The sequence below is a fragment of the Equus asinus genome, chromosome 3 (genome assembly GCF_041296235.1).
Source record: "Equus asinus isolate D_3611 breed Donkey chromosome 3, EquAss-T2T_v2, whole genome shotgun sequence".
Taxonomy (NCBI): domain Eukaryota; kingdom Metazoa; phylum Chordata; class Mammalia; order Perissodactyla; family Equidae; genus Equus; species Equus asinus.
Genome location: NC_091792.1, coordinates 54184233 through 54208407, shown reverse-complemented (window position 1 = coordinate 54208407; position 24175 = coordinate 54184233). Strand labels below are relative to the sequence as shown.

General features: G+C 38.2%; 1 protein-coding gene across 10 annotated transcripts in view; it reads right to left on the bottom strand.

Moving 5' to 3' along the window:
• PALLD (palladin, cytoskeletal associated protein) overlaps positions 1-24175 on the bottom strand; it is a 383115-nt gene that overhangs the window by 210436 nt on the left and 148504 nt on the right. For all 10 annotated transcript variants that reach the window (XM_070505038.1, XM_070505037.1, XM_070505039.1 and 7 more), the window contains 4 exons: positions 18331-18509; positions 7536-7602; positions 6188-6293; positions 3655-3729 (listed from right to left, as the gene is read on the bottom strand). In XM_070505038.1, coding sequence (XP_070361139.1) covers positions 3655-3729; positions 6188-6293; positions 7536-7602; positions 18331-18509 — 427 coding nt within the window. The remainder of the gene's footprint in view (positions 1-3654; positions 3730-6187; positions 6294-7535; positions 7603-18330; positions 18510-24175) is intronic.

Sequence of the window (24175 nt, the reverse complement as noted above, 5' to 3'; positions counted from 1 at the left end):
CTCTAACCTTTTCATGTACTTCCCCACTACCTCTGCCCAACTCGTTTCCTATGTCAGGTTTATGAAGATAAGCGGTTTTGGTATTTTCTAATTTTGAGGTTCTGAGTAAAATAATAAAACACACAGGACTTCTCCCTTCTTGATCTCCATTTCCCCCTCCCTTGCTATTACCCATGTGGACCCCCAGCCCATTCAACGCCAGACCAATAAACTTTTACAATCCAACAGAGTAGAAATTAACTTGGCTTCATAGATGCAAAGAGGTGAAGCTTTTATACTTGTTATTAAATATCAAAAGATTAATAGTTCCCTTACATATGTCCTCTCTCTACTTTCCTCCTCCAGGATTACTTAGCAATGGGGCCAACTTAAACTTTTTGACTCTTTAAACTTCTGACTATAGGGTATTAGGTCTTATATAGGGCATGGAGAACTCTTAAAATAATTCAAATATGATAAAGTAATTTACCTACACATCAACCAAAAGCAAACAAATTCACATTAAGAAGTATTTTTTTGGTTTTGTTTTTGTTTTTTAAGGTCATCTGAAGAGACGACAAATAGCGTCCTGAGAAAAGCAAAACCTGTTGCAAATGGCCTGTGGTCAGTATGCTAAAGATCTACGGGAATTCTAAAAGTTGATGACGGTGGCAGAAGAGCTAGAAAAGTCCAACATGAAGTCTGAGAAAGATTTGATAAGAATTTTCAGAGTTAACAAGAATTTTTTTTTTTAAGTGAAAAGGCGAAGATTATTAACTACTTCTGATCGCAGTGTTTCTCCTCCCTTATTTTTAAATGTAGGAAATCTCTGGTTTTAAATGGACTTTTTACTTTGTCACTGGGTCCAGGGAAGTAATTTAATGGATCATAGCAGGAAAAGTGTCACTCAGGGGGTCCGGCTTGTGCAGATTATTAAATACTTCAAGCTTGCCTAGGGAACCATTCATGATAGATTACAAATGGTACACAAATATTTTTCATGTTTTGAGTTTTCAGGCACCAAAGAAGACTCTGATTTATTCCCAGGATTATGCATTTTGTTCAAACATTGGAAAGTTAGAGATGCAGGTAATGGGTAGATGCCAAGGACCCTAAGCAGTCAAAACTCCATAGTTATTCTAGGATTACAATTTGGCTCTTTCTGGAGCAAACTTTTTTATTTTGGCAAAAGCCACAGCTCAACACAGCCATTCAGAGAACCTACAGGAACATAACGGGGAGCCCTGAAAGAGACTAAGAGCTACCCTTCAGAGGCTGCACTGGCAATCTGGATCACCCACTCAGGGTGGAATTTGGGACCCCTGGGTATTTTAGGGTCCATATAAGGGCATCTTTTGCCATATATCAAGTCCACTTGATACCGTGATTCCTTGGAGGAGTCTAACTATTTGGGAGGAAATGCCACATGAGGCTAGTTGTTCTGGCCTCAGATGCTTCCCACAGTTCATACCAGCTCCACTGCCCCAGCTAAGCCCAGGGGCTCAAAGGCAGAAGTGCTGGCTCTGCCTCTGACCAGCTGTGAAACCTGGAAATCTTCTCCAGGGTAGCTCGAGGAAACAGATGAAGGCACCTCTTAGACTGGCAAAATCCACCTGCCATCCACTGTCATCATCATCATGACCAAGACAACAGCCAAAGAAGATGCTAAGGGTGACAAAGCGTTAGAGAGGAGATTGGCAGATTTACGTTCTAAACCTGCCTCTCCAAAACCAGAGCCCAGGACCAAAAAGGATGCTGAAAAGGAGGGAGAGAAGCAGCCCAAAGGGAAAAAGGGGAAAGCGACCGCAGGCAAGGAAGGAAACAACTCTGCAGAAAACAAAGATGCTCCACAGTCCAGACACAGAGAGTGGAAGGTGCTGGAGATGTCTAGTGAGGCGTGCTCTGTGCTTCCAATCACTCTACAGTTGGAGATTTTTTTAAATCAATCTTTATAGAAACGTAGAGTTTTGTTTTACTTTTCTTTTTATCAAGCTGTGTGGTTGGCACACAGAACACTTCATAGTTTTCTTTTGGGGAAGGGGAAATATGACTAAGAGAATGTCAGTGTCTCAAGAGCTGGATTGCAATGGGTTTTGTGTCTAGTTTTTGAGGATTTCTCTTGGTGCCCAGGAGAAATTCCCTAACACTTCCACCTGCTAGGCCACTGCAGTGAAGCCCTTTGGGAGGAAAAGCAAAATTTCACCTCCTCTTTTCCTTCCTGATGCCACCAGCACGGACTTTATTTGCTAAAACCAAGGGGCATGCTGGGCCCTAGTACCCCCAAAATCAACTGGGTCTCAGGCAATAATACATTAGGTAACAGGCTTTCTGGTGATGATCTCGCAAAGCTGCTCAAGAAAAGCTCTACAACTACATATAAATTTGAAGTGTCCAATCTCTGTTAACATTTCCTGTTCTAAGCATCAAAAGATGACTTCCTTGGCTACTACAGTGACATTGTTTCGGGTAAGTTTTTACATGACTTTTTCTTTTTTCAGTAGTCTATCCAGGAGGGGACTTTCAAAGTTGCTGTCAACTATTATCATCTGTTGCCCGTGTCCTACAGTCAATACTCTGTGAAAGATCTTGAATAAAGTTGGAAACAGGCTGGCTTAGGAGAAAAAAATCATTCCCTACATGAGGGCAAACAAGATGCTTTTCTCTACTGCTCCACATAAGTTTTATAGATTTGCTTTTCACATTTGTCTTTAGTTTACTTGGAACTGATTTTTGTGAAAAGCATGAGGCAGTAGTTCAGCTTAATATTTTTTCACCTCTGCTGAAGAATTCACTCTTTACCCAGTGACCTGAAGGTTTCTATAGTTATTGGAGTGTCTTTTGGGACACTATTCTGATTACTCACCAATTTGTCTAGCCTTGTGCCAGTACCATACTACCCAATTACTAAACCTTGATATCTCAGAGGACAATCCCATGCCTTCCCTAACACCACCTTGCTTTTCTTCTTCAGGAATGCCCTGGTTCTTCTTGGTCATTTTTCCTTCCATGCAACTTTTAGAATCAAATAGCCAAGTTCTATATCAAACAAATAAACAAATATAGGGAACCTGTTGGAATTTTAGCTAAATTTGCATTAAATTCCTAGATTAATCTGGGAGTCACTACTTCTTTACAGTCTGTCAGTCCACAGGCATGCTCTCTCTCTCCATTTATTTGTGCCTTTTTAAATGTCATTCAATAGAGTTTGATAATTTTCTCAAAAACTAAAGCAGGGGAAAAGGAGAAGTGCTAAGTGGACCCATTTCTGAGTTGTGCCTTTGACCAATGAAATAGGTGTCATTCAGCTTGGCCATGTAACACAGCAACTTAGAACAAACTGAAAATTATTCAATGTTTTTTTGAATGTCTATAAAACTTGCTGGTTTTCCCAAGCAATTTCCTCCACAGCATTTTGTCTTATTTTTTCTACCTGTCTTGGCTTTCCCACTCTATTTTAAGCTCTCTCAGGTCAGTGACCACACCCACACTTCTCAGACCCTTCACAAGATTATAGTCACACAGCAGTTGCTCAATAAATATCTATTTAGCCCCAAAGATAACCATGATAATCAGACTGCTGATACATTCATTTTTAAGACTGCTACACAAAGCCACATGTGAATGGAATTTAGGGACCAAAGTAAACACAGAGAATGAGACTTGCAGATGTCAGACCTTTGTAAAAACAGGAGGAAAGTAGGCAGAAGGGGTTCCATCAGGTCGGCAGAGATACGAAGTTGGACTGTGAACCTGAAAAAGCAAAGACACATGGCTCAAATTCTACATATATAAATTGCTGAAAAGACGGGCTTTAGGAGCTTTTCATTATTGGGATCACTCCACATGAATGGAACAAGTGAATGAGAGCATCGCCATATATCACTCTGCTCGTCTAGTCTTACAGCACAGACATTGTTCAACGACTTCATCTCACATCTGTTACTCTTCTCTATTCAAAAAGATATTCAAGGTAAAAGTTCCCTGACTCCTTAGGGATCCATGAGCTTTTAAATGCTATTTCCAAATGGATTTCTGTGTGTGGGACTTCCACAGGGGTCTTTTTAAAAGCTCTCACAGACATTATATTTTATTTTTAAATATAGTCTGGATTCACTGAATAAAAGTCACAAGTAACTGGCAGTGGAGGGTAAAGTAAATTATCCAACATCTCCCTATCTTATTTGTAACTTTTCCTCTTTTTGATATAGGGATTATGGGAAATGTGGAAAAAAGGGACAGATTATTTTTTTCTTGTGCAAAAAAGCAAAGGTGCTAAAACACTTACTGAATGGCACTCACCTCTGGGGAAATACAAAAATTTTAAAGCAGTGAATGGAAAATATTTCCTTGTGTACAATCATTTATTTTCAAACGCTCTGGGTTTAGCCAATTCTATATAAGCAAGTGTTAGCTTCTTAACCCAAGATGATGGTGATCTGATATTACATGTCTAAATACGCCACAGGACGTCATAGAGAACGCTGGCAGAGTTGTACAGGCCTTCTTCGTTATCTCTGTAAGACTTTTTACGGGCTTGCGAATAAGAAGGCTTGGTCTCACTTTTCTCTGTCTTTCTATGTCAAAAGAATATATGTTCTCCTATATAGTATTTACTCTGTGCCAGCCACTGTTCCAAGTGTCAAATGAAGATTAACACACTGAGTCCTCATGACAATCCTGTGAGACAGATGGTATTGTTATCTTCATTTTACAGATGAAAAAACCAGACACAGAGAAGTTACATCACTTGCTCGAGGTCCCTTAGTTAGTAATGCTAAGCTGGGATTCAAACCCAGGCAGTCTGGCTCCAGGGCATTAACCTTTATGTCACATTGCTAATAAAAATAAAGCAATGGAGTTTCTCTGAGCACTTCCTTCTCCCAACTATAAAAGCGGATACATAACCTTCCATTCAGTGTTCCTATAGAATTTAAACCATTTAAGAATGTACTGTTTACATTAGTATGGTGTTTGCACATGAGATGCATGTGTCTTTCTGCTGTCAGCCTTCTATGTTACACCTTAATGTATTCCGTCATATTCAACAAGTGTTTCACTCGTCTATTTCCTGTTTCCTGTGTACAGTGTATAAACTGTTTGGGAATGGAGCTGGGGACATTTTTTTTTTCTGCCATGAAATGCTTAGCACAGTGCTTTGCATTCATTAAATACCTATCAATACTTAAATATCAAACACCAAAAAAATCCACTGATGTAATCAGGAATATTTCTATAAATTCTACCCTAGGGGTTTAAAGGAAATATCCACTATCTATGCCATCTCCAAGGAACTTGTACTGGTTCAACACTTGAAACTTGAAAAGTTTTGTGAACTAAAATGTCTTTCCTCTACTGTTTGCATATTCCACACATCACAGAGTATACGTCACACACTGTAATTACTAAAACGCCTATGAGTGCTCAACGGATTACAGGAAAGGCTGCTGGAGGGCATGATGATGCTCATTAAACAGACTTATAAATTAGAAATGAGGTTACATATCAAGAGTGGGGGGCAGCCTTCTGGGAGTGTTGTATTTAAAGATACTCATCATAGCACAAAGGCAAAGTTACATATATTATATCTAGAGACATTTAGATTTTAATATTTTTCACTTTTTTTTTTTTTAACTTCATGTTTGTGTCTACAAAGTAAACTCACTACAATTACTTTCCCGTAGTTTGTATTGTTGTTCTTCCTTGGATAAAGCAGTCTTACAATGAAAGAAAAACAGGATGAAAATGCACGGTGAAGTCAAGGTATTTTAATTGTTTTTTTCTTATTATCTGTTCAGCTCTTAGAGGATGGGGAAAAATTTTATCAGTATGTGGACTTTTCTTGTCTTCTAATTTGTTTTAAATGAGCTAATGAATTTGGCTAAATGGAAGAGGGCACACATGTGGGGGAATAATGAAATGGTCACAGCTAAAACAGATACCATTTTATCAGATTATTCGCTGTTAGAAAGAGAAGTTCCCAATGGAAACGCAGACGTTGACTCATCGGTGGTACGGCTTTCATTAAAGATTATTTTTAATGGATTAAAAGAAAGAACTTTACCCACCATTTTCTTTTCTTCTAGTTGTGTTTTCACTTAGAAAATATTTCAAGGGAGTGTACTAGTTAGAATCAAAGCCATAGTCTTTAAACTGAGAAATTTGCTAAGGAGTTTGACTCCTTCTGGGCTCTCGTCCCAGGCACACTTACCTGTTGAACAGGGACAGATAATGGTTGAATCACAGCTGTGGTCACTCCTGTCTTCGGAGATGATGCTCCTATCGTCAAGGAAACGGAAGTTGTTTTCTTTTGAGCTCTGGAAAATAGGGAGCCAATCGTTCAGTCAGAATTTTGTTGAAGCAGGAATTATTCTTTGAAACATTTCCACAGAATAGCCTAGTTTCTTTTTGTATACTCAATCCACTCCAACTGTAGGTGCTTCAGAAATGGGAACCCAGGATGTACAGTAAGAATAGCTGTAGTCAGTATATGCAGAGAATGGAGCTTCTAGACGTCAGCAAATAAACACATGGGTAATAGAAAAGTAGCTGGGTGTAACTCAGCAATTATCAGAGAACCGAAAGTATTGAACTTGAAAATTCTGAGAGGAAAGAAAATACCTGGAAAAAGTCCAATCTCTAGCAGTAAGCAGATATTTGAAATCTTTAGGGTTAGGGTTCTATATTTAATTCAAAGTTTTGGTTGTCTATTTTAAGTCGAGCAGCTGTTCTTTGTTCTGGTTTCTAATTTGGTTAAGTTGAGAGTGTCTTGGAATTTTTTTTCTTTTCTTAGTGCACAAAAGTTAGTGAGGCGTAGAGAAAGCATAAGAAGACCTGGTTTCTAGGCCCAGTTTTGCTAAGTTGCTGGCTGTGTAATTGCAAGAGAGTCATGTAACTTCACTAAACTGGAGATCCTTATCTGAAATAACTGGTGACAGAGTACGTATATGATTTGGTTAAGGTCCCTTTAGTATTAACATTTGGTGATTATTTGATGCTGAATGGATATAATTGTTATGTATACACTAGCAGATCAAAGGACTTTATTAGTACATTCTCAATATTCATGGAGTTTTCTACAAAATTCTGGTAGATTTTATTCTTGCAAAATAATTAAGATTGTAATATTTTACTAATAATCCATATGGGTTTTTACGGATTTGTAGTACGAACTAAATTTTAAGATTTTCATGATGAAATCTAACTGGAAATAGACTTTATCCAAACGGAAACCCATTTCTGGTCTAATTAGATATTTTCCAATTCGTATGTAGAAATTGGTCCCCATTCACATTTCAGTAATGATTTAACTAATTTTCTCAGAACACTTCTGTTCTTTTAATACATTTATAACCTGTTAGTTGTCTTTGAAACTAACATTGTATATATTAGACTTCAAAGTTCAAATTCATAAGTTAAAAACTGTGTTCCAAGTTCAAGTATTTGATCTTTGATTGACATTAGTTGACCTTTTTCTTTAATGCTCAACACTCATGGCTTCATACTCCAACAATTCTGTTGACATTCTTTGCTAAATTGATGGAATCATAGGCACTTACTGTGGCATAGCTCCAGGTTTTGATTTGAAAGCTAAACTTTCACTGTCAGAATCTGTTGAACTGGCACCTGAGTTAAAAAATAATAATAAAGATGTAAGTAGTATCCACAATTGTTTCACAGAATGATGTTCTTTATTTTTAAACAATAACATACGAAATCTTATTTTGAAATAGTGAATGGCTCAAAACATTTTTACTTGGACTGTTTTTTCAGAAAATCGTTTTTAAAAAAAAACTACTATGAAAAGCTTTCTTCAAACCAATATGTTTTTAATGCCAGACGCAGTTTCATTTTTATCACTTTGGCCATCACAATCATACTTTTAAACGGTTGATAAACTATGAAATAAATGTGCGTGCGTGTAAAACATGCATAGTTTTAAACTTTAACCCTTCCCCAGGAGACTACACAGCGTGGATTATTAATGTCTTCGTTACTCATTAATTAGGAGGTGCTGCCTGACTCTTTGATAAATTAGAACACGGCAGTGGCTTCCTTCTTGAATAAGAGGGTCTCTGTCTTTGGGTCACGCCCTCCCGAATGCATTTGCCTCATTACTGCTTTTGAATTAACTGTCAACTTATCACATCTTTAGTCAAAATAGAAAACTGTACTCACATTTTAATGCTTATGCATTTCATGACAAGATATTTTAGGTGACATTTACAATGACTGTGATGGTTGGAAGTATATTCTTGATATTTCTTTGATGAAACATATTTAACTCTAGCTATTTAAATTATCTATTTAAAAATATTTTAATATAAAATAATAAATGCTTATAGAAAAGTAACCAAATAGCACAGAATTGTGCAATATAATAGTAAACACCAGTGGGTATCTTCCCTAATGCCATTTTGCACAAGTTAGTCTGGTGTGTATTTTCAGATAAATTTAACATATTAACGTATATATTTGTGTACATATTTATACAATGGAATCGCACTATATGTACTCTTTGCAGTGAGTGCCTGTCAATACATTTAGAATATATACATTTACTTAAGTCTCTTGGATGGCTGCCTAGTGTTCCTTTCTGTGACTATAATATGTTTTTCCAGCCTTTTATTGATGTTGAAACAGTCATGTTTAGGTAACTCTGCTGGAATGTTTGCCGTCCTTTCTTATTTATTTCTATAACTAACACCTAGTGTAGGCTTTCTTCACCCAGTTCCCAGACTACCACAATAGATTCTTATCTTGTCTTCCCTTGGACATCTATTGGACTTCAACTATGTCAGATTAATTTTCCTATAACATACCTTTCCCGTTAACAAAACTTAGATGATATATGAGTCTCTACTCTGTAAATTAAAAATCTGCTATTTACAGGCTTTCAAGATTTCCAACCTGATTTTCTAGCTCCATCTGCCAGAACTTCCTGCACTTTCACATCCTATGACCCCAAGTCAGAGAGTTGAACATACTCACTGGTGCACACTCCACTAGGTAGTAGGAATACAGCAGTGAAGAAAATACACGCATGCCCCTGCCCTTGCGGAGTTTACATTCTTTTGAGGACATAAACAATAGACAAGATAAATAAATACATGATATGGTGGTGAGTAAAATGAGAAAACAGGGCAGGGTACGGGCATAGGAAGGGATGGTAATGCAGTGAGATGTAATTTTAAGTAGTGTGGCAAGGAAGGCTCCACCAAGATGGGGACTTTCAATAAAGATCTAAAGTTGGTGAGGGCTTTCCCTTCCCGGTCTTTTCCCATGTTTATACCTTTAGTTGCATTACTTATTCTCATAGGCAACTCCTATCCAGTCTTTTCGCCACATTCTATCTTTTAAGATCAGCCCAGTCACTTTTCTGCACTGTCTTCTCTGAACTCCCAGTATTCTTGTTTATACTACTCATGTCACTTATACCATCATTATATTCTAGAAAATTATAAATTCTTTGAGAACGGAGGCGAGGTTAGGAAGGGAACTACCAATTTTTGAGTACTTAATATTTGCCTAGCAGTTGGCTAGGCACTTTATAGCATTTAATCATTATAATAAATGAACCTCAGTAAGAGGTGAGTTATGTCCAAATACAGATAAGAAAATTGAGGAACCAAGAGGTTAAGTAATTTGCATAAGGTCACAACTTGAAAGCAGTCACCATAGGGTTTGCACTACTGCTTTTTGAACTTTTGGCCCATAATTCCCCCAGGCAACATGACCTTCATGTGCTGTGCAGGTCTGAATTCCCCTGAGGGCTGAGTGTCATGCCCTGTTCATGGCAGGCCTTTAACTTCTGGTGGAATGAATGAATGGAACTAGGGAATGGCAGAGCTTGTCTGGGGACAGGGAATGGACCAGAGAAGAGCAGCATGCTGGACGGCGGAAGTGGAAGGCAAGTCTAGAAACACAGGGTGCGATCTGGAATACCAGGGCTGCAGTGTTTGGACTCTATGTCTAGGTATTGAGAGTGGCGATTGGGAAAATCAACTGTGCAGGATTAACTGGGGGAGCAGGAAAAAAGAGAGCAAAACAAACACCAAACCACTGAAAATAGATGATAGACAAGGAGAAAGTTTTAACCACAACGAGGAGGTGGGAGAAGCTGAGCAGGGGAAACACCGAGGAAAAACCAGGAGACTCAGTTACCAGATAGTCATGGTAACCTGCGGGAGATGAATTTTACTGGAATCCTGAGATGAGGAAGTGTGGCAAAAGTCCCACAGAAGTTATCACAGACGCTCTCCAAGTGGCCAGAAAGAGGGGAGAAAAACAGCTATTTTTTATCTGATTCCAAATATTTAAATCATTAGGAAAAAAAAATCTTCTCTGATTACCTGTATTTAGAAAGCCATTCTTTTTTTCATTCTCTTTTGCTACTTTTTTCCAGCTGATTTTCAGAGAAATGTAAAAGACCAAAAAGGTTTGTGTGCCCTGAATAAGAAGACTTTTGCTAGTTTTCGCACACCTGTCCAACCCTTGTGAAATCTCCGTGTCACCTTCCTTCTCAGGTGTCAGAGTAGCTCTTGCAGAGGGTGGCAGATCAAATCTCCCTGTCTACGCCAGCAAGTTGTCCTCCCTCCCCTCAGGGTCATTCTTCCCTCCCTCTCCTCTCCTGTCTCTTCCCTGTAGTCATCTGCTTTGCACCTGCTGCTTAGGAAAAAACACTCCTGTCTCAGGTTAACATTTTTCTTGTATTTATCAAACCATCACTTTCAGTTTTTTATGTAGGTTCCCATCTGACAGAGGCACAGGTTTCAGCCCTTGCAATTACTGTCTATCTGTTCATTTAATATTTACCTGCCTAAATGCTAACTATTTCTATAATGCCTCCCACACTGAGTGAAGGAGTCCAATGTGAATGATCTCCACTCTACTCTAGCGATGGGATACGGCCGGAAATGTCCCCAAAATGAACCTCCTGTCTTGACTGTAAAAGCTATTCCCTTTCCATTTTTAAAACGTATCCAATTTAATACTTCCATGTAGGAAAAGACCCATAAAATGCACAATAGCAAAAATTAAAGAAAAAAATCATTTGACTATCACCACCCAGAAATCTTGGAACATATCCTTCTAAAGTTTATCCCAGTCTACATATATAAGTAATAAACATATTTTTAAAAGATGCTATAGTACTGTTCAATTATTGCTTTTTCCCCCCACTTAATACATTGTGAAATACCTTTCCATGTCAATAAATAGCCACGTACTTTATAGTTTTCTAATGGCTGCACCAAATTTATTTGTGTGGATTCACCATAATTTTATCATTCCACTATTAAAGATATATTTATTTTTTCCATTTTTTAACATCTCTGCAGAAAGATGTGTAGAATAGCAATATCTCAAAATGCTCATCCCCCACACTCATGAAAACACTATGTTTTAATTATAATTTATATTTATACATTATATATTTATATAATTTATTTATATATTATACATTCATTATACACAAATACATAATAATATATTTAGAATTTAATTATAATTATTTTAACTATTTCTGTCAATCTGATATCCTCCTTAATTAAAAAAAGAGCTATATTTCTGAGTGAAAGCAAAATAGATGTAAATCATATAGCTTCAACTTCAGGAAACAGGAAGTCTTTATGGAGTACATCCTTTGGTACATGTTTGCCTTTCAAAATTTAAGAAGTAAATACACTCTGCCCCCCTACTGACATTTTTCATTTTTCTCCCTCCCTTCTTTCTCAGTTGCTATAATTACCAGCACAGCAACAATCATTTGCAGTCTCAGATAAGAGTAACTGAAGCAATACCAATGATTTAAAATTTTATAACTGATGAATGACTATAAAGGCATTAAAATAAGTTTTAAACACTGTTTAATGACCTGGGTAGATGTCTGTGACAAAACAGGTTAAATCTTAAAAAACAAAGCACAAAAGAGCATGCAGAGTAAAATATACACATACTGGAAAAAGACTGGAAAGATGAAAAGATTAAGAGTGACTGACAGAGGGTAGTGGAATTATACATGACTTCTATATTTTCGTCTATATGTTTTAGATTTTTTTTAAATGAAAATGTGCTATTTTTGTAATAGTAATTACAGCTCACATTATGTGCCAGGCACCGCTTTAGGGGATTAACTCATTCAATCCTTACAACAATCTAATTTTCTTCATGCAGAGATGGAGAAACTGAATTACAGAGCCACTGAATAAACTGTTCAAGGTCACGGAGCTAGGAACTAAGCTGGTCAGAAAATATCGTGAAAGAATGGCCAAAACTGTGCTGGGACTCCTTCAGCTTCTCTCAGCATGTTTTCAAAATCTAGTCAAAGGAACCTGAATGCTCAGAGAGATTTTATCCTGCTGGGATCAACAGGAGCAATTACTCATAGAACACCTTATCATGCTTCAAAATGGTGCTTAAAAGGAACAGACATTTTATCTGATTATTCGAAGCATCAAGAACCTATAAATAAACATCAAACAGGATCTGCCAGCTTGCGTCATGCTCAAGTATTCCAGCCCCCCTCTCCACCTTTTTAATGCTGCCCTCCCCTCCTCTCCATCCGACCCAACTCCATAACCACAAGGTCCAGTTTAATCCAGCTTCCTTCATCCACATTTCAGAACCACCAACCTGCCCTCTGGAGCCCCTAAAGCTATACTGATCTGTGTAATCGACTGTACAATCAGAAGGGGGTGGCGGTGAATGCTTTAGATGTCTATATTTATTTCACATGTTTACCTTTCCTATTATATTGTGAAACTCTTGAGACTATCTCTTCACCATCTGGTCCTTGAAGGTACCACCCTCAACATCTAGCACACATGTGGACCAGATTCTGTTTCCTTTCTCCTTTTCAAGGACTTTGCTCTCTACCTTATTCTCCCTTCCTTGTGCATGATCTATATTTCTCTCTTGGATTACTTTCTTTAGCATATAAACATGAAAAGAAACAAACAAGCTGAAAAACTGCAAAAACCATCTTTCTTATCCAGCAATTCTACTTCTGGGTATTTATCCAAAGGAAATGAAAATATTAACTTGAAAAGATATATGCGCCCCCATGTCTACTGCAGCATTATTTACAATAGCCAAGACATGGAACCAACCTAAGTGCCCATCAATGGATAAATGGATAAAAAAGATGTGGTATATATATATATATACACACACACACACACACGCACACACAATGAAATATTATTTAACCTAAAAAAGAAGGAAATCCTGCCATTTGCAACAACATAGATGAATCCCGAGGGCATTACGCTAAGTGAAATATATCAGACAGAGAAAGACAAACACTGTAAAATTTCACTTATATGTGGAATCTAAAAACTAAAAAAAACACAAACATGAACTCATAGATACAAAGAACAGACCAGTGGTTGCCAGAGGTGGGGGTTGGAGAGTAGGTGAAATGGGCAAAGGGGGTCAAAAGGTATAAACTCCAGTTATAAAATGAATAAATGCTGGGGATGTAATGTACAGCATGGTCATTATAGTTAACAACAATGTATCATATATTTGAAAGTTGCTAAGAGTACATTTTAAAAGTTCTCATCACAAGAAAAAAATGTATAACTATGGATAGTAACGGATGTTAACTAGAATAATAGTGGTGATCACCTCACAATATATACATGTAACAAATCATTATGTTGTACACTTCTAACTAATATAATGTTATATGTTAATTATATCTAAAAAAAATCCCACCTTTCTGGACCCCACACTTCTTTCTAGATACTGGCCTACGTCTCTCCTCGTGTTTGAACAAAACTTCCCCAATGCAAGCTATTATTTGTTGCTTCTCCTTCCATATTTTGCAAACTTTTCACAGCTCACTCCACTTGACCTTTGGTCTTCTCCAGGTTCCCCAAACCCCTCTTGTTAAAATCACTGACATCACCTATAGCTGCCAAACCCAGTGGTTTCCTCCTCGTCCCCATCTGACTGGACTCTCAGCAGCAGTAGACAGAGCTGGCATTACCCTCCTTCCTGAATCACTGTCTCTTGCCTCCACTTACACCACTCTGCCTGGTTTCTCTCTCACCCCAGGGCTCCTCCTTCTTACTCTCCTTTGCTGGCATCTCCTCCTCTTGGAACTTCAACATGTAGGAAGGAACATCCCAGGCTCAGACTTGGGGCCCTCTCTCTCTCTTCCCCATCTCCTCCTCCTCCCTATCTGGTCTGTCCAGCAATATGTCCCAGCCCACAGCTTCAGTTACCATCTCCCAAATATATTGTTAGTTACCAAATGCTCCCAAATATATTTTTCTCACCCTGTACTCTAGACCATACTCCAACATCCAGTTACCGACTTGACACATCCATTTAGCTATCTAAACAGGGATTTCAATGCAGCGTGTTCAAAACAGAGCACTTACTTCCCTCTGTCCCCTAATCTGGTTCCTGCCCACTCCTCCCATTTCAGAGATTGGAAACATTGTCCACACCAATGATAAAGCTGAAATCTAGAGTTGGACTTAACTCCTTTCGTCCCCTCATCTAATCCACTGTGTGGCTTCTGGAGTCTGCCTCTGACTCTAACACTGATCTGACTCTCCTTCCTCCTTTTACACCGTATCCTCATGAAGTACCACCATTTCTCCTCTGTAATGATGTAACAGGCTTCAAAGTGGTCTCAGGATTGTAAGCCAAAGCAACGGCTTAAACATATAAATCAGATAATGTGACTTTTCAGTTTAAACCTTCATGACTTGCAATTTTATTTAGAATAAAGGCCAAACTGCTCACAGTGACCATAAGGCCCTATGTCGCACATGAGCTGGCCGCTGCCCAACCTTCCAAGCCGCTTCTTCCCTGTTATGTTTTAGTTAGCCTGGACTTCCTCTGCTCCTTGAGCACATCTGGTGTTCCCCACCCAGAGCTTGTATTCATTCCCTCTGTCTGGAGCACTCTCTTCTCAGTGTTCCCATCGGCTTCTTCTCAGAGTTCTGGACTGAAATCAAATGTCATCTTCAGAGAGGCCTTCCTGAGCACCCTATCCCATTAGTCACCTTTATTTCCAGCATTTGCTGGTGCTGGAATTATCTACGTGTTTACTGGTTTACTCTCCCTCCTCTTCCAGAGTCTCAGTGCAGCGAGAACAGGGGCCTGTCCTGCTCACCGATGTGTCCCCAGTGCTTAGACCATGGCCTGCCTTTCAGGAGTCTCTTAGTAAGTCCTTGAAGGATGACTCAGGAGTGCTCAACTACCTGCCCAGAAAAATGCTGTGCTCAGATCGTAAACCCTGTTACTAGATTGAGGTGAGGATCCAGCTGCCCCACGATAATGAGTTCATTTACATTTTATTCTGTAGTGGTTAAGAGGGGAGGTTCAGAAGTCAGACTGCCTGGCTTGGAATCCTTGAATGCCAGATATGTGTGTATGTGTGAGAGAGAGAGAGATCTTGGGCACACTGTGTGTGTGTGTGCGTGTGTGGGTGTGAGAGAGAGCAAGCCACGCAATCTTGGGCCTCTCTAAGGCTCTACTTAGCCACTCCAAGCTTCAGTTTCCTCAACCCTAAAATGGGAGTGATTTTGTAAGGATTAAATGCAACAATCCACGTAAAAATGAAGAACAGTGCTTGGTTCCTACTTAACATTACCTAAACATTAGTTATTGTTCTTAAGCTGTAATCTTTTTTGTATCATTCTAAAATTTGATGCATAAGACAACAAAATTTAGATAGTTTCCAACTAGTAGGTCATTAAACTCTTAGGGAAGATTTTGCTGAGACTTTAAAATTCTATAGACAACTTCCTATCCTCTGATAGACACCCTCCCCCTCCAATGACTGTGCGCTGACGTAGTAACAGCAACGTGGTTTAGAAACAATTCAATAGGGATGTGTCTGAACCTAATTTAGCGCTGGAATAAGTAAAATATAAAAATTTCTTACTTTCAGTCATAACGTGAGTCTAAGAATTTATATGAAGTTCTCTTCCATTTCATGTGATTGTTCTGAGGGATAAAAACACACTAAAATCTATCAGGTTTTTTTTTGAAATTATTATCCATATTTCTCATGGCCAATGAGCCACTTTTTTAAAGCACTTTTCATTAGGCTTAGGAGAATGAATCTTTATTCTGGCTCTGCCCAGCTTCCTTATCCTTTCTTCACACACAATCTATCTGAAGTCACAGATACCCAATGGCTGGTGGGCTATCTGAGTGAGTTTAGCATTATCATGTGAAAAACAGTACACTGGAAAAAATCCACTATTTTTGTTGAAGACCTGGGCATGAAATATATGTGGCATACAGAAACGGGGGTGTACTTTTTCCATATTGATAACTCATCCATATGATTTCAAAGGCAGGAGAGGACTGGCAGTTCAGGAGCTTCTACATAGAAGAACCAAATTTAATGAAATAAAATTAAAGACCACATTTTGAATGGTTTGGGTCTACCAGAGTCACATACTGACACTGGTTTCAGAGGCAGAGAAATATTTCCTTTTATTATATGAAAAGTAGGTATAGCTTATATATGTCTTGCAGGTAATCTTTAAGTTAATTAGTATCCTTGTAACACTTTACATATTTTTATTATGTCACTTATCATAATATAACTTATCATTTTATATTCTTTTTTTTCAATGGGTCCCTCTCTGCTGTTAGATTGGGAACTGCTTGTTATCAGAGACGGGTCTTAATCATATTTGTATCTGCGCTATCTGGCAGATAGGAGGGCCTTAATAAACGTTGGCTGAATTGGGTTGGCAGGCTAGTACTGAAACCTAAAGTGATTTCATCTAACGGCTGTATTACAGCAGCAATACACATTAAAACTCACCACATTTCTAGCAATGCTGGAAGCAAACAAAGCATTAATTTTAAGAGGCTCTACGTGAACTTGGATTTGAGAGACAAATGTGATTGTCAGGAGCAAACAGGTTTTTTATCAAAGTTCAAGTCCCTTCATCATATCCTAAAATGCTTCAAGAAGTCTGCTACACAGCCTGCCCAGGACTAATACTAACTTATTAGTTCAATGTTAAAAATCTTTTTGTCATTCTTTTTCTATTCATTTAGCACGTTGAAATGTGTGTGACATAGGGGTTAGGAATATGGGCCTGGAGCAAGACTGCCTGGGTTGAAAACCTTATGTGACTTTGAATGAGTCCCTTTAACCTCTCTGGGTCTCAGTTTACCCATTTGTAAGAAGAGAATACTAAAAATACCTCACAGGCTTATAGTGACGTTTAAATGGCTATGGTATGTATATATGTGCATTTATAGGTGCTATGTAAGTATTAGTTATTGTTATATAAAAAAATGCTTGCTTTTATTAGCAGGACAAGGTCCCTTGAGGAGTTCACAGATGTCTGCTTTCAAAGACAAGGCAGAGAATTCTTTTATTAAAAGTAAAGGTTCATACTTTTAGTAAGCAGTAACAGTTACTTCTAAGACTAATTTTTTTGATCGGTTCTTGAAGGAGTATAAATGATGATTCACATATTGCTTTCTTCTACTTTAAGTAATAAAGAAATCTGGTGGTATTAATCAGTAACAAGAAAAATAGTAAAAAGATGAAAATTAAGGTAATGGAGACCTCAAAGACTTTAATTTTCTTTCTATATTTTAACTACTATTTTGAAAAGCAACCAATTAATACGGTCCTCACCAATTTACAGATTTCAGGACAATATGAACACTATGGTGCTTAAAATGCTTCCAATGTAAATTACTGGTATTGATCAAAATGCAACAATAATGTAAAATCATATACTTTGATATCAAGTTTTCTAATTCCCTATAGGCAGAGTCTTGTCAAAAATGAATTGATAGAACAATAGAAATATTCTACTTTCTGCCTACCCCTCTTTAATACAACAATGATTCTTGAAATTTTTTCATTTAGTGGTTGCAAGATGAACATTTAGCAGGAATAACAGAGTCTTAACAAAAGAAAAAGATTCTAGAATTTAATAAAAATGAGAACACAAAATATTCAATCACTTAATGTTCTCATGAAAGATTTCCTAAATCATTTATAGTTTAATTTTGGTTGACAGATATGGTATTTCAATATGTTCCCATTCTTTATTCACATGGTAAACCAAAAAATAAGCTGGGTACTTTATATTTTAAATAAATTCAAGTTAACGTAGCGGAAATGTTTTAAATTAAAAGGAACAAACGTTGACATTAGACATAGCTGATGTATCCCTAAGTGTCAGAACTGTTCAATTTATTTATAAACTTTTCAGGAGAAATGAGGTTTGAATCACAACACCATTACGCTGTTTGCACTAGAAAAGTGTATTCACAATGAAGTCCTGAAGCCGTGGATACTCAAGCTGTTAGACAATTCACACTCCTGTACCACGCACCTCTCCTTACCTTCAATGAACACCTCGGCAGATGTTGTGTCTGAGCCGCTGGGGTTGGTAGCCAGACAGGTATAGCGACCTGTGTCGTCCTCAAAGGCCTCTGCTATGATCAGGGTATGGAGGTCTCCACCTTCACAGTGGATCTGAATGTCAGGAGTGTTGTACAGCTCCTTCCCCTCACAGAACCATCTGCAGGCCAAATGGAGGTCAGAGGACAGGAGAGAAAGAAAGGAAATGGGGATGTTTAAAATAATAAAGCAAAAGTGAAAGCCTAGATGCTATGTAATAAGACGCTTGTTTGATAAAAAAAAGATTGGTGTCAATGTTACTGATGGAAGCGCTACACTTTAGACCATGAAATTAATGACCAGACAATTCCCCCAGGTTTTCTTTGTAAAGCATCATGTACATTTTAACAACCTTGAAATAAGGGACATCGTCAAGCTTGGAAAGACCATCTCAGTTACAAAACAAAAGGAAAAGAAATTCAAAATGTCTTATAAAATGTTTTATCATAAATGCCTCTTACGTTTATTACCATTTTATCTATTATTCTTATCTAAAGAAAAATATGAAAGTAATATAAACGTCATGCTCAAAATATCTAACGTATCAAGGGAAACTAGTCATCATGTTAAAAAAATCACAGGCAGCAATATTTTTGTTGACCCGAAGACTTCTGATCAGCTGAGCAGTAACAGATTTAATGCCTTCCACATTTCTGATATTTACAAAACTCTCTAGCCGACCACATGGCTTCCACGATGGAGAGCGATGTGGCGGTCGTGCTGTAATTCATTCTTGCTGGTCAGCACTTTTCCTTTCCCAAATAAGCAGGACCTTGGGGTGGGAGGCTGCAGGCTGCCAGACTGTTTCAACACAGGTTCTCCCTCACAGTCCTTACTTTATTCCCCCAGCAACTCAAACTCGCAACAGGATTTTTACAAAAAAAAAGGGAAGCCACCCTAATCTGCTCCCCCCACAATGTGATTTATTTTTATGAAATATGTAGGAATGTTCCACTTACAACTGAAAGGATTGAAATCTCTGGGATAGTATTGTCCATTTAGCTCTTAATCAGTATTTAGAGATTTTCTCTGAGTCTAATCTTCTAGAAAATTGTTTGGATTTGGCAAACTTTGGGGAAAATATGGCACTTAAGACTAAATTTTTCTGCATTTAGATGGCACAGTGTATTTGTCTATATCTGAAAATAAAGTTAATAAAAGAAGTCAGTTTGCTAATATCCAGAGTATTAACTCAAGAAACTATATTAAAAAAATAAATATGAGATACTCACAAAAGAATAGATATGACTTTGGGAATTAAAACTCAGCCAACTGAGCAACTTATGCAATGTAATGCATATTACTCTTGAGGCAATTGAGAAGGGCAATATTTCTTGATTCTGGGGCACTGTGTGGTTTCCTTTCTTTCATAAAGTCTTGGAGAACATTCCAGCCTAGAGCCATCTTCCACATCCTTCCCTGTTCTCTCTCCGCAGTCACAGCCCAGATCTGCTCCCATGAGAACAGACTACGGCTTAAGTCTTTTCATTGATCTCTCCATCTCCAACAAGCTATAAAATCTTTCCTTATTCTGTATCAGATTAAACCTATTGAAAGTCTTCCCTATGGACATCATTCCCCAAACTTCAGATCCTTACTGAGGCTTTTCATAGAACTTGGCCCTGATTTTATTTTCTATCATTTTCCTATGCTAATCCAATGCTTCAGTCAAATATTTGCACGGATTTATTTTTCCCTACACAGCCTCATGTATGACTTGTCTACTTTCTCCTCCTTGGAATTCTCTCCTTACCCTCTTCACTAATCCCATTTAGGAACAAGACTTCCTTAAGGTCAAGCCAAAGGCCCCTTCAACAGACTAAATGCAAGTGAACACGTGCTTGCTGGGCACCTTCTACCGGGAAGGCATTGCATTATGTGCTACAGGCAATAGAATAATGCCTGCTAAACTCTGCAACTAGTTAAGGAGTTTGTCTTTCTGGACTCTCAATTAGAGTGTTTTATCTTCCATAAAAAAGATACAAACTACCTATTAGAGGGAAAAAGCAGCATGAAAAAATGCAAAGAAGGTTTAAAAGACAGAAAGACCAATTGCTTTGGCTAGATACATTTCATAGGAAAACTTCTGCCAACTACCCAAGGGAGTGTAGCGTCTCGTCCTCTAACTCAAGAGTCAGCAAACTTAGAGCCTGCAGGCCTCCTGCCTGTTTTTGTATGGCCTGCGAGCTAAGAGTGGTTTTTATATTTTTAAATGTTAGGAAAAAATCAGAATATTTTGTGACATGAAAATCATATAAAGTTCAAATTTCAGAGTCCACAAATAAAGTTTTTCTGTAACGCAACTATGCTCATTCATTTACCTATTGTCTATGGCTGCTTTGGCATTACAGCGACAGAGTTGAGTAGTTGCAACAGACTGTATGGCCCGCAAATCCTAAAATATTGATATCTGGACTTTATAGAGAAAGTTTGCCAATTCCTGCTCCAAATTCTTGTTCCTTGAAGTGTGATCCTTGGACCAGCAGCATTAGCATCATTTGGGAATTTGTTAGAAATGCAGAATCTTGACCCTCATCCCAAATCTACTGCATCAGTTCAGATCCCCCAGGTGACCCACACACACATAAAGGTTAAGGAGTTCTGGTCTATTATATTTGGACCACACTAACTTGAATCACAGAATCCTGGCTCTCCATCTGGGTTATCCACTTCTTTAATACAGCAACCATATTTTATGTGTCTTGTATCTCTGGCCTCTTGTACATAAGTGCATGCAAAATTGTGTTCTATTTATTCGTTTCTCCCACTTCTGTACTCAAAAAATTTTAACATCATTCATTTGACAATTGATCACATATCACTTTGTGATATCTTCTGTATTTGACACCTAATGCATTATTTGAGAGCTCATACCATTAGGTCCTCATACCATTATTTGAGACCTAATACATTTTGCCTTGTTTTCCCATGTAGGAAATCAACTTACGATGGTAGAAAAAGGTGGGTTTTTTTTTAAACTTTTTTAATTGATCCATTGTATTTGTACAGATGCTGCTTTAAAAATACTACCTGCCACTTGTTACTTTAGAATGTGCTTCCCATGAGAAAACAAACAGTGAAGGATCTGTGGCAGATGCTACATGTTATCTCTCATTCCTTGATATTTGCAATTTACATTTTCTTATTAAAGGCCCTGAGAATTCCTGCAGAAATTTAACATTTTTAATCTAGTACTTACCCAACTCATTTGACCATGAGATTCTTGCTCATTTAGCATCTACTAACGTCCCATATATTTGTAGAATGCTTTGGTATATTTTGCAATATTTTCAGAATGCTTTTCTAGCATATTTATCTCATGGAACCTGTAGTTTTATCAGACAGAACCTGTATAATTAAGACCAATTATAAGCTGAGCAATGTTGCTAGGTGTAAGGCTGAAGAAAATAATCAGTAAGCACAATAAAATACTTGAAATATACTTTAATACTGGCAGAAAGATTAAGGCACCAAATACATTTTCTGCAACAATCTAACACATCTATTTGCTCTTCTGAAATGGTTCATCATGTCTGCAACAACCGCATACTGTGAAATGGTTGGTGCTTATAAACCACTAGGCTGACCCGTTTTTTGCTTTCTAAATACTCATGCATTTTGTTCTCCAGCTCCATGAATAAAATTTTAAAAGCATATCAGATTGTAACACACCGAAGAAATAGTGCTGAGAAAAGACTAATTTTGTCCAAATCAGGTGGTGAGTATAATAATTGACATGAGTCATTGGTATTGCTTCAACATTGTCATGGAAAGTCAGATTGTACTGATGTAAGTACCTGTCAAGTGACCAGTTCTGTGTGGTTAAAGTGTGGTAAGATAGGGTGTGACTCAAAAGGAGGGGGGAAAACTGCAAATATTTAGATGGCAGTCTTGCTATAGCAACAAAAAGGGCAGCATTCCTGGCTGATGTTTAGATAAACACACGTTTTAATTTCTGATTGGAACATCTGGACAAGGGAGCTAGCAATGGCCTAGCAAAGACGCTCATTTGTGACTTCAGGAAAGCCATTTAGCCTTCCTGCTTCAGGTTCCTCATCTGTATGAGGAGAAGAGACTTTCTTCCTATGAAGTTTCATGATTCGAAGGTTTTTGGTGAAACGGAGGGGTTGTCTATTTAGTGACTGCATTAAAAAATACTTCAAGAAGTGATGTAGAAAATTCTTCGATGAAAGGTGCAACTAATTAATGGCTACTTCTTTGAAATATACTGGGATATAATAGTGTTTCTAAGATTATCGATCCACGTTGGGTCTTTAAACGTACCATTGGATTTAGCACCTTGTCTTTATCACTACCTCAGTATTTAACCTTCCACATTCTATTAAAATTAGCTCTTCCTGTCCCTTTCTGTCCTACTAGAATGTAAGTTTTTCCAAGGTAGAAACCTCATCTTATTAACGTATTCCCTAAGTTAATAAGTGTGCTGGATGTTCCAGCACAATGTCTGGCATATGGAATGTATTGATCACGCCTTTTTATTTTCTGTATTTCTGATGCTTTGACATCTGGGGTCTTGCGGACCCTGGAGAGCCCACACCTCCGAGGGCTGGCCAATTCTGAGAGAGAGTAAATGACTCTCCTTCAGCTCCTCCTTTCATATGAAAACTAACCAATCCAGAGCCACATCCCCACCACCTCCTCTATTGGCTCTCACATTTAAGGCCACTATTTCCTGGTCTAGTCAACCCAGAGCCAGGTAGCAGACAACTAGGGACAATCTCTTTGCCCCAGAGCCTGCTGAAATTATTCAGACTGGCCAATCGGCTTACCCTGCTTCACTCATCCCTTCCCATGGAAACCACAATGAAGCCTCTTGCCCAGGTTTTCCCCTCACTCCCTCTGCCTCCTGACTGACTCTGGTGCTTCCCCATGTGACTCACCCCCATTACCCCCCCCCCCCCCCCCGCCCCATGCAGTGTGCTCCCTACTCTTGGAAACTGTCTTTCAATGGTTGTCACCTCCTGATCTGCCGGCTCAGCATACCTGAATAATAATAAAACCTACATTTTAAAACATTGAACTAATCAAAGAATATGCTTACAAACAAAGGATGGAACAAACAGCTTAAATAATACCTACCATAGTTTCTGCCTTAAGATGTAAATGGAGAGAAGTTTATCTCCTCTCACATACTCAAACTGAAGTGTATTTAAAAAGTATGAAGTGAAAGGCAGAATAATCTACTTAATGCATATATCAGAAGAGGAAATCAGCCTGTCCACTCTTTATATAGTAGATCAAAAACAAATCCCCAGGACCAGCCTGGTGGCGCAGCAGTTAAGTGCGCATGTTCGGCTTAGGCGGCCCGGGGTTCACCAGTTCGGATCCCGCGTGCGGACATAGCGCCACTTGGCAAGCCATGCTGTGGTAGGCGTCCCACATATAAAGTAGAGGAAGATGGGCACGGATGTTAGGTCAGGGCCAGGCTTCCTCAGCAAAAAGAGGAGGACTGGCGGCAGATGTTAGCTCAGGGCTAATCTTCCTCAAAACAAACAAACAAACAAAAAAACACAAATCCTCTTCTTATCTAACCTAAGAGAACCTGGAGTTTTGAAGTTTTGACACCACCGGGTAGATGGATGAGATGTGCTACAGTCATGTTTGTTTTGTTAAATTTCTTAAAAGTCATAATTTTATCAGCTTCCTGGCAAAGGATTCAAAATATTTACTATTCTTCATAGAAGAGGTAAAAGGCAGGTCTGCTGATTAAATTTTGACCTCCTAAAATATTTCCTACATTAACTTCTTAGGAGCAGCTTAGGCAAA